General features: G+C 37.3%; 1 protein-coding gene across 1 annotated transcript; it reads right to left on the bottom strand.

The window, feature by feature from the left end:
* Positions 1 to 92: 92 nt before the first annotated feature.
* Positions 93 to 5,012, bottom strand: LOC101311182. Its single transcript, XM_004297276.1, has 13 exons — positions 4,941 to 5,012; positions 4,378 to 4,842; positions 4,138 to 4,184; positions 3,983 to 4,039; positions 3,757 to 3,829; positions 3,472 to 3,527; positions 3,192 to 3,371; positions 2,926 to 3,104; positions 2,563 to 2,711; positions 2,053 to 2,195; positions 1,748 to 1,968; positions 1,489 to 1,634; positions 93 to 619 (listed from the first exon to the last, which is right to left on the bottom strand). The coding sequence occupies exons 2-13, from the start codon at positions 4,456 to 4,458 to the stop codon at positions 512 to 514; spliced, it is 1,440 nt and encodes a 479-aa protein (XP_004297324.1). The 5' UTR covers positions 4,459 to 4,842; positions 4,941 to 5,012; the 3' UTR covers positions 93 to 511.
* Positions 5,013 to 13,124: the final 8,112 nt, after the last annotated feature.

Genomic DNA, 13,124 nt, shown 5'->3' with positions numbered 1-13,124 from the left:
TCTCTCTCTCTCTCTCTCTCTCTCTCTCTCTCTCTCTCTCTCTCTCTTTTNTTTTTTTTTTTTTTCACTACTCTCTCTTCCTTTTCTCTTTCATAATATACTCTAGCTGCAGATATAGGCGAGCTGCCGATGTATACTTATAGTCTTACACTCTGAATAACTATGGATATAGGAGGTTCTGTACAACTGAACTGATAAACCAAGGCCAAAAAAATGGAACACCCAGTAATAAACAAAACAAACAAAAGAATGACACACCAAGCACACAGGTTGTGAGTACCGAATAGGGACTCCAAGGGTGGTTACGTTAGATACGTCTGGAGGAGATTCTAGAATGCACCATTGCATACTAGATCTGGGTTTTGGGAAGCAGATCTTAACCTGCCTTTTTTGTAAAATTTCAGGCTGGAACGGCTGCGATCCCAAGAAAACTGGATTCAGAAGAAAATGAACCTGATCATCATCTGAACCATGTAAAACTGCTATATAAGAGGTGGAGCTAAAAGGTTGGCTATAGACTTTGGAGGAGGGCTCGTTTGCAAAGTGGTGTTTGTGAATTGGTGCTTGGGTTGGGAAAAGGGGAATCCGCTCCAAGCGTTTTCAGCAAGAAGCTCCTCTCCTGAAAAAATCCAACAGCATAAATGGTCAGTTGAATCATATTATTTTCTGCACTTACATTTTATGCACATGTGATACATCTGCTAGTTTTCAAGTTCTATGAAGATATGAGAAACAACTTTCCTAGCTTAGTGTCATTGGAACTTTTGAACTAGCTGAGCTTACTTTGTCATTTACATTTGTGGTGCATATTGCATTCAAAGATAATTAAAGCACATCAGAGCCCAAGAAACATATAATTAAGTTTCTGTACTTAACGAAAAAAAAAAAAAAAAAAACAATATAAGTTTCTGTAACTCCGCACTTCAGGTACCAAAATGTATGTTCTGTTCTATCTTTTGGTAGGATCATCTGCATAACACATTTAAGTTATCTTCGATCTGCAGCTACAAATGACCTGATCTGATTCCAGTGATTCTACAGTCTTAACAGCTGTTTATGACTAATAAACCCTGAAACTTCTATTCATGAATTTCTAGGAAAACCTTTCCTAAAACCCAGAGGCCACTATAACCGAAACCCCTTGCTCCTACGATTGTAATTGACTTCTTGATTAGTTGACTAGTAGTCCTACATATATGCTCCAATAAAGTGATCACAGTATCCTACTGGTGACTTGATAAAGAACTCAAGTTGCTGCTGCTGCAGACAACAATTGATTGACAAGTTACTTGTCATTATACTTCCATTTTACTCCAGTTAAGTTGAACTACTTTCACTAATATTGTTGCTGGTGACTCATCAGTGGATAACCTCACAAGTCTTACCAGTAACGTTAATACAGCTAAAGGATGCTTCTAATCTACTCTAGCCATTCTCTTACCATTAAAGCAAATAGCTTTTAAAAGCTAGACTCCTAGAGGAACTTACACTGTCAGAAAATTTTGGGCTGGGAATTCCTGCTGCCAAGGATCTGAACATTGGAGTAACTTGAATAGGAGAACTGAACTCAGTGCTCGACAATGCAGAAACAACTGCATCCTCTTTTGTTGCTTCATCACAAGATGGAAGTATCTCTGCAGCAATAAGAGTAGATATATATTAGCAAATGCGTAGTAAAGCATGCTAAATACCAAGTAAAAGTTGCTTTCAAAGTTTCAAGCTTTATATCATATACAAAATCCATTACCTTGCTTTCTAGTTCCACTGGAAACAATTCCTTTCTCAAGTTCGCCAATCTTATTTTGTCCTCCAATATGAATTGATTGCGACTCAGGAGGAATCTCCTGATTTATTGTACCTATTTCAGCTTCATTCTGTTCCATTTTATAACACTCAGTTTGGGACAGAAGAGTTGACCCTGTACTGTATTCAGAACTTCCTGGAGACTCATCATAGAGATCTGGTTGCCTGCAATGTATGAGCTATGATTTAGATGCATTTGATTATTGAACTTGCTAGTATCAAAATAGTGGCCTAGACCAGATTTCTTACCGCCAAGATGGTCGACCTCCTTCACTAGTACTCCTTAAGTCCTCTAATAGATATTTAAGATCTTCGAGTTGAAAATCAAATTCACTTGCTCCATAGCTGAGGATGTCACTCTCTTTGCTTTGGTTCAAGAAATCTTGGAGAACCTGAAATACACATTTGATTCATTTTATAAGCGCAGTTGCACAGTCGTAATTTGCACATATATACCCTTTTAAGGAGAGAATTCATGCATCAAGGGAAGCTCAGTTGTCATATATGCATAATGAGGCCAGGCAAGCAAGATATCTAAAAAAGAAGAATCAACATTCAACACTGAACCATGTAATATGTATAAACTACTAGAGATGGAATTGTGGCTGATGTTGAGAAATGTATTCATCCCTCACTATTTTTATGCAAATGATATATGATTTTCTGTTGCTACTATATGTACTAGGTAGACCACTTTCAGAAACCAAGTAATTAGATATTTATAGCTGACCTCAGAACAAAGGTGTAATTATTTCTCACCTTCCAAGCATTTTCAAGACTCTGGTCTGTGTTATCTGTGTTAACCTTCATAGCCAATGAGCTGAGCAACTCTGCTTGCTGCATCAAAGCAGTTATCTTTGGATCATCCTTCTTCAGAAATGAACCTTGAAACTTGTTAGTTTGTGCTGCTGATAAATGAAAGTAGGAGCATGATTAGATTCCACCTCAAGTTTTATACTTGGAAACAGATAATCACAGGCTTCACAGCATACTAAGTTTTCAAAGAAACAAATAGGCCCACATTTTGTTGGCCAAAAAGACAAACTTTGCTTATAAGGCTTTTCATGGCCAACCAATCAAGTTCCAATTTTTTTTTTTTTTTTTTTTTTCCGGATGGCTTACCATTGCTGGGGTCATCCTTGGTGATATTGACAGTATGCTGATCTTGCAGATTGTTTACATTGTGGATATTCTGAATCAACACAGTGAACGGTGCTCTTAGCTGCTGATTCGTCTTACACTGCCCATGTCGTCTGTCACCATAGTTGCAATTTTCCGAGAGACTAGGGATATGGCTCCTCCTGTGTTGCATGAATAATGAGTTTTACTACAATAAATCATAATCCGGATCAACATTTTGTACACTGAGTTGCAACTTGTAACTCTACCTCATCTTCTTTAGAGGTGATGTATTTTCTGATGTTCCGTCTGTATTGAAGCCATTTCGGATTATGACCCTTTTGCCATTCGGATTCATGTACGAAGTTGCATTCTCTTTTGCTAAGGCCTCATATTTTGCTCTCTTCTTGCACAAGGTGGAAAACCGGTTTTTAACAGCATTGTCAGTTCTGCAGAAATAGAACGGTTTCATAATGTTAAGTGTCTCATTACTAATATGAGAGAGCTGTGTGATTGCCTTAGCATATAGAACAAAATGCTAACATTCACCTTCCTGAAACCACCTTCGCTATCTCGGTCCATCTGTTACCAAATATCTTCTGAGCCTGCACATCAGATCACCTTGATTTCAATGATGGGAGTAGACAATGATAAACTTTCGATAAACAGTGGTTGATACTATTGTTGAATTTAAGTAGACATACTATGCCATCAAAAGGTCTGTCCTTTGTATTACTATGTAACCCGGATTCAGTACTATACACAAGACTAATAGTCCTACACTCCCACCTACTATCCCAGACCAAATTTCTGGAAAAGTTATGTATCAATTACCTCACATAAAAGCATATCTTCCTCCGGTGACCATCCTCCCTTCTTGAAGTCCGAGTTCAAATATGTGTACCACCTGCAACATTAAAGGCCACATTAGAAACCAACAAAGTAGCAGACAAAAACAATCACACTTCAATAATTGAGCACAACCGAAAAGTAAACAGAGTGAGGAAGACATGCTTAGCAGAAACCGTTTTCAACATTAAGTTTGGGTTTTGAAATTCACCTTCTCCTGCACTGCCTCGTCGTTTTATCCTTGAATTTAGACGCAATAATAGCCCAGCTGCACACAAAATGATCATTCAAAACAAAGCCCTCAAACCTCGATTCAGTCTCCACAAAAGAAAATGATGATCGATAGAGAAAGGGTTGAATTCTTACTTCTCTGTTCCATGAGTGCTAATTTGGTCTCGCAGTGTATCATCCTCCTGCAAATGACCAAAACCAAACCTGTGAGAACACCAATCTCGGACAAAGAACAAACCAGCAGCGCCATCAAACCCGATTTGACCACTGATCAACAGACCAAATCTCGAGTTGACTACTGATCAACGGACCAAAACTCTCAATCGACCATTACAAGAAGTGTGAAGAAAACGAAATAGAAGAAATGAAGAGGACCTCTTGAGACCATGTGACTATATGGCGCTCCTTCTTCTTGGAATCGGAATATTCATTGCCAAGCTTCTTAATTTCTTGCATTTGATGACCTTTCACACACTCACTTTCACTCTATCACTCTCTTTCTGAGACGCTCCTCCTTCTTCCCTTTATCAAACCCAAGTAGCATACTACTACTACTAAAGCCAAACCCTTTTCCAGCCTATATAACAAAACGGGTAAACCCCAAAAGAAACCCTTCCCTCTCTTTTACCAATCTTTACAGACACTGTTGGGTTCAAACGGAACCATAAGCAATAAGCATGTATAGTCCAGACCAAGACCCTCAAAAGCTAATAGGATAAATGTATCCAATCCTTTATCCCATAGAGCCTACTCCACTATAGGACTCTATACCGCAATAGGATTTGGATTGATTGCCTCGGATTCTAACTTTTCAGACGCCTTTGGAGTTGTAGTCTTCCCCTGAAATGAGAAAAGCGAAAAAGAAATTAGACATTTGAGATTATATAAGATCTGGGTATTTGTATAATTTGTATAAACTTGTATTTGGTTCAACTTACAGAAGGGTCTTGCCTGAAAGCTACGATCTTGGACTGAACAGAGAGAGATGTAGATTGTAGAAGAAGAGTGACAACTGACCAAGCTTTTGTGTTTTTGAAATTAACAAAGTTACAGAACACAACAAACCAAAGGGCTTACGAGGACTGCTGCAAGTCTGGAATATATATTTCTTTAATGGCTGAAAAACCAATTGGAAATTAACGGATTGTTTTTGCTTTTAGTTTAGTGCGCGGGTATGAGGGCAAGTTTGAAAAATAACGCTGAATTCCATGAGATAACATTAATGGATGGATGATGATGCAGGAGACTATAGACCCACAGGGCCACACACACCCAGAAGCAGCTCACTATTTATATATACACCACTAGGTCTCTAGGCACGCGAAATTTCTATATTGCTCCGCGATTCAATACTCCTTATCGAACGCAAGAAGTGTTATATAAGCTATTGTTCGCGATGTATTTGACGAGCGAAATTTATTACTGTTTTTTAATTTTAATACTCGAGAACACTATAAAACACTTACGTCAAATGCTCAGAAAGTTTTAAAAAAAATGATATGATTAGCTGTGGCACATACATGATACATAATCAAATGTATATATGGAAAATTTTATTTGATTGGCTGGGTTCAAATTATTTATTTGATTGGCTTTGTTCAGATTTTTGAATGTATTTTGTAGGTTTTAAGGAGACGTTGCCATGTTCGTGACCTAACCAACAGCTTCACATTCACTGTGAGCAGCCTAGCTAGCTTAGTATTATCTCCATTTCAATTCAATGCTTGCTTTGGTAGGTTAATTACTTCCATCATCAGAATATCATGATGCACACCCCCATCACCCACTTTCATAAGAATTTACAGTATCTGTGATTCTGTGAATCTGTGATCCTACCCCAGTATTTCAAACTCAGGACTATTTCGCTTTGGCCACACACGTCGTGACACAGAGGATATGAAAATTTGGAATTTTGGAGGTGTTTTCTTCAATTGGCAGCTTCCCTGATCTGGTTTCACTTTCTCTATTCACAAAGGGGAGTAAATACGAATCCGTTTTTTGAAATTTCAAAATTTAAAACTGATAATTGATTGTTTTTCTTGTTATGCATGCTTGTCGATCATTCATCATGTACGTGTTCTTCTTATGGGGGTGTTGCTAGCTCAGTTTCATATCATCAAATGCAATTCATGATCAATTTTGGAAATGGAATTAGCTAGCTAGCTGTATCCCTTTTTCCTAAACTATTAGAAATCTTCTTGGATGAGGTTAATTGTACCATCAGCTTTTGATACTTCTTAAAATTGATCCATATTTAAAATTAGCAAATATTCGCTCAAATGTTGTAATCTCTCGTTGAAACAGAGAAGATAATTGACTACAAAATTTAGAATAACTCACAATTCATACAACTCTAAAACACAAAATATCATAGGTCTCGAGTCTCTACCATCTTATTTGTATTTTTTGTATAAACAATATATACAAAAAATACATGTATTTGCACATTATGGATGCTGGGGCACCCTCTCTCCCTCAAAGAAAGTGAAAAAGAAATTCAAGAATGGATCTCCATGCCATCAAAGCCAAAGGCTACCTTGTCGGTATACCAATCTGTATATATACTCCATGAATTAAGACAAATATTGATTTGTCAGCAGCAGATTCAAACTTTCTCAGTACTCCTAGTCTTAATCTTACACAATGAAAATGTAGCCAAAACTTGAAGAAGAGAAAAGAACGTAACCCCACAATCTCTACCAGAGGTGACAGAAACCTAACAATGAATTTAATCTTATAAATGTTTAGTTTTCTTTTTTTGTTTATCAACTTGTTTGAGCTTTATTGGTTTAGGCTAAAAAAGTCCTCGCGGGTCATGAACTAGCGCTATAGCCAGCTAGGAAATCCAAAAACAAAAGACAAAGAAAAAATGTACAATTAAACCAAAACTTCGCTAACTAGCTACTTCCTTAGAGAGTTTAATTAGTATTGCTTTCAATCAGCTTAATATATTAGAAACCATGGGTATGATACTTCCTAAAAAAACTTATTGATGAAACAAAAAGTAGACAAAACATAACAACATAAAGAATCATCGCTTAAATATTTTTAACTTTATGATGTCATAGATTGATCGTCGACAAGCAGGGTATTAGTTTTTCTCTGTTAAAATTTTAGAAATCGAACTCCCAATGTAGTATAATAATCCTAATGATTCTAAAGCCCTTCTCACTGCTCAAGTTAATTACCCTAATCGTTATGGTTAGGATATTTAGTGCTCTAATGGAAAAATATATAAATATATAGTCGTCAGCAATGCAACGTGGCTGAGTTTATATTGCACCACGTGGCCCAATGGAAAAGGAGAATAGGAAATATTATCAAACTTTTGAATTAGTGGAGCCCTCCAAACGGCCACAGACTAACTGGACAACTCTCATCAGTCGCTTTCTTGATAACGAAATCTCCCGCCAAAATACAGGTACCGATTCCGGCAAGAGATTAAGCCCACGTTGCTCATCTGTGCTTTGCAGATAGTCAGATACTACTGTTCGTAAAAGACGATGTCTATATAAACTATATATGAGGTAATTATGCTTTCAAAATCGGAGAGGGAATCCTGAAAAATGTTGCTGTAAAAGGGTTAAGGGTCGGTGATGTAGGGACATACACAAACCAGCTAGCACTGTAAATTGATGAGAGGCCAAGTCGACCCAGAACAAGAACAACAATTCAAAGAAGACTGATGCCCTGATGCCCTCTGTGGAACCCTATGCAAAAGCTAATTTGCAATTGCTCCAATATATATACACCCTTTATAGTTAGATTTTGAAGTTGTATCTTGAACCACGACAATATATGTACATGAACCCAGGCCTAGCTAGCTTTACGAAATTTAACTGGTCTGGAAATCAAAGAAAATTACAATCATTGTCTAGTCGTCCATCTTCGTCCACCCATGGTGCGCTAATTTTGTCATTTTCATCCTTCCTTTGCAATGAAAGCTTCATTTTTTTGGTGATTGATAATCTTTCTTGTCCTTACTGCCTATTTCTTTTTTAACACTAGCTAGTTAGCACTCTTAAAACTAGCTAATTGACAGTTTTAAGCGGGTAATTAAACTAAACGTCGTCGACATCTTTGACAAACGTTCTCACGCGGTTTTATCAGGAATTTAGTTCCATTTTGGTCCCATATATAATGCATATGTGCGTAAGTAGTAGTATATAATTAACATGTTGTTGGTATATTACTTTAAGCAAACGTTAAATCTTAATCTAATCATCCTAATCTAATTACATGGGCCACGGCGATCTTAATCAAGCTGCTTCTATATCATATCTCGTATAGAAGACTGTTAGCAGTTGATAATAACAGAAGAGAAACGCATTCATGCATCATAGCTCTTTACTAAAAGCCTAGAACGCACTGGATTTTGATTTGAAAGAATCGAATCAATGATCGAAACATGTAATATATTCATTAGTAGTACGTCTTGATTTCAAACATGGATCGCACAAGCAATTAAGTAGGGTGTCCCGGAGGAAAATGTGCATCAACACTATGGCCAATGTGATATGGACTTTAGTAAAATTAAGTTGACAAAGTCTAAGCCATTTCCCCACATCCATAATGGAGAAAAACATGTAAAATCAAAGGGATACATGACTCATGAAGATCAAAGATATAATTGCAATCGTCTATGAGTACGAAAACAACTCCTGTTTTTAAAGACAACATCTTAGGGCCTTTGCTTTTGTAGGCACATTTCTTTTAATTGTTGTTTGAAGACCATGCTACTATTCTGCTTTGCAGACTGCTGATCTTTGTTTCACATGTTGCCGGTCCTCCGGTTATCTTTGTTGTTGGCCGTGTCCACCTTCGATTCAAGTTGTGATTTCTTCCAGTTTGCTAGTATACAAAGGGAATGACACACACACACACATACATATCAAACAGCAGTATGATCGAGTTCTAAGTACAGATTTTGACATAAAGTGTAATAATGTGTTCAACCAATTACCAATATATGCGAGATATATTAATCTCTTCTTTCTTTTTCAACGGAATCATAATCAGATGCTCTACCTTATCATCAAATTAAATATCTGTTTAAACGATTGTTGAATCAATTTCATCTTAGTAGGTAGCTAATAATTCTATATATTGACAACAAAAAAATACACGCGACTGATGACAATGATAAGCAAGCTAGCTAGCAATACATGAATGAGAAAGACTGAAAGTCTGAAACAGATTAACATGCAAGCATTTTCCTTCACTGGCTAGCTAGCTTGCTTCATAAACCCTAATCAGTAGAGTCCATGCGCACAGGTTTATTTATAGGCCGAGGTTGGGAGCAATACAACCTTAATATCCAAAGAGCCTAAACTCCACGATGCAATCATACTGTTTCCATTAAGGTCGGTTACTGGGTTAGGTTAGGAGATTAAAAAACCTAATCTGATTCGCAAGGCATAATGTTGTTTCTGCAGTGGAGCCGTGGAGGTTAGGTAAGGGGAAGATGAAGAGGCCCAAGTTCCCAAAGAGATTGGTAAGTTTGATTACACGAGGTGGGGTAAACTGGAGCTTATTATAAAGCTTTAGCTTGCTCCGATCATCATCATCGTCAGTCATCAACTCATAATGCCAAACCCTAGAGGCCATCCACTCGATTACGCCGCGCCAGGTGTCCCCGCTCTCCCCGGCGCCCTAGCCTCTTTTCTTAAATTAACATTCGCATATATATTAAGCAATTTAATTGTTAGAAATGAATTAAAATGGTACTATTCTTTCTAGGGCTCCCCATTTCTCAACAAAAGGCATGAATGAATCATTAGCTACGTCGACATATTCAATGAGCCGATCATAAATCGCTTTTACTTTGGTCTTATATGGATTCCTATCTCATAATGCTATGTGCTTAATTAGAACAAATCCAGGAAATTAACTAGCCAGGTGAATATGGATATGTTTCATTTTCGATTCAGTCAAAATTAGGGATGATCGTCAAAAGTTTAACTTACTGTGATGCTTTCACTTACTTTGGTTTAGCGTTTGCTTATGATCGATCATCGATGTATGAATTTTAATTTTTTACTTTTGGAATTCATTTGAGTTAATCTAAGAGATCAAATTATCCATATCTATGCACCCATATATGAATGCATGAATTCCAAAAGTATAATATTCAAGTACAATTCATCTCATAATTCCTTCTTTTATCCTTTACAAGTGAAAATGGTAATTTTATTTTATTAGTTAAATAGTAAACTACATATTAATTACTGACCAAATTTCAGTTTACAAATACATCATTTACCCATGATCTTATACATTTAAGGACAAAAATTAACAAATTAGGACAAACTAATGTCCACATGTCATCTGTCACTACATATTTTACCAAACTATCATTCACTACATATTCTACAGCTACTATGGACGTGTTACTGCTGTGTTGACATAAGACGTGCTACTGCCGTGTCGACATAAGACGTGTTACTGCCGTGTCGACGAGAGACATACTATTAGCGTGTCGACATGAGACGTGCTACTGCCATGTTGACGGGATACGTGCTACTGCCGTGTCAACCGAATAGGTGCTACTGCCATGTGGACGGGAGACGTGCTACTACCGTGTCGACTGGAAACGTGCTACTGCTGTGTCGACGGGAGACGTGCTACTGCCGTGTCGACATGAGACGTGCTACTGCTGTGTCGACATGAGACGTGTTACTGCCGTGTCAACGAGAGACGTGCTACTGTCGTGTCGACATGAGACGTGTTAGTGCAGTGTCGACCGGAGACGTACTACTGCCCTGTCGACGAGAGACGTGTACTGCCGTGTCGACCGTAGACGTGCTACTGTCGTGTCGCCGAGAGACATGATACCGTTGTGTCGACCGGAGACGTGCTACTGCCGTGTCGACGAGAGACGTGCTACTGCCGTGTCGACGAGAGACATGCTACTCATGTGTCAACCGGAGATGTGTTACTGCCGTGTCGACGAGAAACGTGCTACTGCCGTGTCGACCGAAAACGTGTTACTGCCATGTTGACCGAACACGTGTTACTGCCGTGTCGGCCGAATACGTGTTACTGTCGTGTCGACAAAAGACGTGCTACTGCCATTTCATTTTGCCGTAAATTTATTTGAACGGAAAATTTTTTGTGTTTTTAAATTTGATCATGTACTATTATGTAATTTTCTCTTAGTTAAACGATCTCTACGTACATTCTTTATGATGTATCCTTTGTTTACCCCAAGTCTAAAGGAACAGTAAAAGAAATATAAAAAGCTAAAGAACAAATAAAAACCCTAAAACAGAAGGAACAAAGTATGTCTTGTTAACCTTAGTAATCGATCATATTATGTATGAATCCAAACGTACACGAGTGCTTTGTAAACAATCATCGTATAGTTTTACTTATATTTAAACAAGTTTTAGGCCCCTCGAGAGGCATAATATTCAAACAGATGTTTCACTTTGGTCACTTAGTCTCTGGGTGTCTTTCGGAAAGTAATTAGCCTAAAACAACTTTGTTGGCCAAGCTTCATGACTTTTCAAGAGATTTGCACCTGTTTAATCTTTAGCCCTAAGTACATGTTAATTATTTTGTCTTGTTGTTTGTGTAAAGGGCCCGATTTGGCATTTGCTTAACGCTCCCTTACTATTGTGTATCCCTTTACACTAAATCAAGCTAGCCTAATCAAGAAAGAGAACAATAAGGTCGAAAAAAGAAGGCTGAAAAAGAGAGAGCAATTTACCCTACAAATAAAGATTGATGTTGAACACTTAATCAACAAAAGCTTCAAATCGAGTACAAAACAACTTTTTACGCTTTTATCTTGTAATTCCTTAATTCCCAATTATTCCAGGATCTTGTTACTTGATTTTTCCAATTGGTAATGAGTAAGAGCCGCGGAGTCGATATAGAGGTTTGAATGAACTTTTGAATGTATAACTCATGTTAACATCAAGTTAATATATATAATCACATTGGCTGTCTAATTAAACTAAGTTACATACAGCGGTCTGATGCGAATTATGAATAAATAACAATATAGCATACGAATGACAATCCAGCCATTTACATGCAACTTTTTCTATTTTAGGTGTATATATATATATATATAACCTTGTTCTTAATACTTTCTATTTTCCATGTTATTGAAATAAAAAAGGTTGATATTATTCGAGCACATTTTCATGGTTATTATGGCTTTGGCATGGGTGGCAAAATATTCCTCGAGTGAAAAGAAACACAAGAGAAAAGGTCCCACGTGTGGAGCAAAAGTGGGAGGTCATGTAAAAAATTTATCTATTTTTAGCTTTATGTGAACGTTGGGGTTGTCTTTGCTTGGGATTCCTACATGCTTTGTGGGCTGTGGGCACCTCCATTTTTGATACTAGAGCTACCTTTCCAAACACTGCCTGCAATTTCCTCTTCCCCGATCACTTTTCTCCTCCATATCTCTCTCTCTCTGAATACAAACTACTATGCTAGCTCTCAGTGCTCTCTATCTCTCTCAGTTGTAAAGGGAAAGCAAGGTTTCGGGAATCCTATGCCCCCATTCCTCCTCATGCATGTAGCTAGTTTGGTTCTTAATGCTGTGTCCCTTTTCAGAATATAAGATTCCCATGCTTTTGCTCATTCTATGCACGTATTGTGTTCCTTTCAAATCCCACTATACAAAATATACACATATGTCTCGTAATTCTTTTTCTTCTTTACACCCTCAATTAAGGGAACCCTTAATTCTTTTTCTTCTTTTTCTTCTTAAGTCAGAAAATAATCCTTGACCTTATGATGGTACAATTTGTAAACTTAAATATACAGCCCTCCAATACCTAACTCAAATTCATCTATTGAGCTTCTTGCTTATTGACTTGATTCTATGCAGTGAGAACACTTTCATTGTGCTTTGTTTATTGATCGTGATCATTAGCTTCAAATGCATTCTTAGTTTACTTCAAATATATAGCTTAAGTTTTTGAAGTATATATGTTCGTTCTCAAACAGTCAAACATAGGATAAAATCAAATAGCTTTGTTTGTTTGCATTGTATATATCATATATATATATATATATATATATAGCCCTTCTCGGCTGCGGACATCCGCACCAATAGTTTTGGTGTGGATTTCCATTTTTGCACCATTTTTCGATCGAATTTT

Source organism: Fragaria vesca, linkage group LG4, assembly GCF_000184155.1.
Source record: "Fragaria vesca subsp. vesca linkage group LG4, FraVesHawaii_1.0, whole genome shotgun sequence".
NCBI classification, from domain to species: Eukaryota; Viridiplantae; Streptophyta; class Magnoliopsida; order Rosales; family Rosaceae; genus Fragaria; species Fragaria vesca.
The sequence above is the reverse complement of the archived record's forward strand: the minus strand, read 5'-3'. Positions and strand labels throughout refer to the sequence as shown.

Coding starts and splice junctions, on each gene's coding strand:
- LOC101311182 (XM_004297276.1), bottom strand. CDS start 4,458: ATGCAAGAAATTAAGAAGCTTGGCAATGAATATTCCGATTCCAAGAAG. Junction 3,105..3,191: donor TCACCTCTAAAGAAGATGAG/GTAGAGTTACAA, acceptor CATGCAACACAG/GAGGAGCCATATCCCTAGTC. Junction 2,712..2,925: donor CAAGGATGACCCCAGCAATG/GTAAGCCATCCG, acceptor TTCATTTATCAG/CAGCACAAACTAACAAGTTT.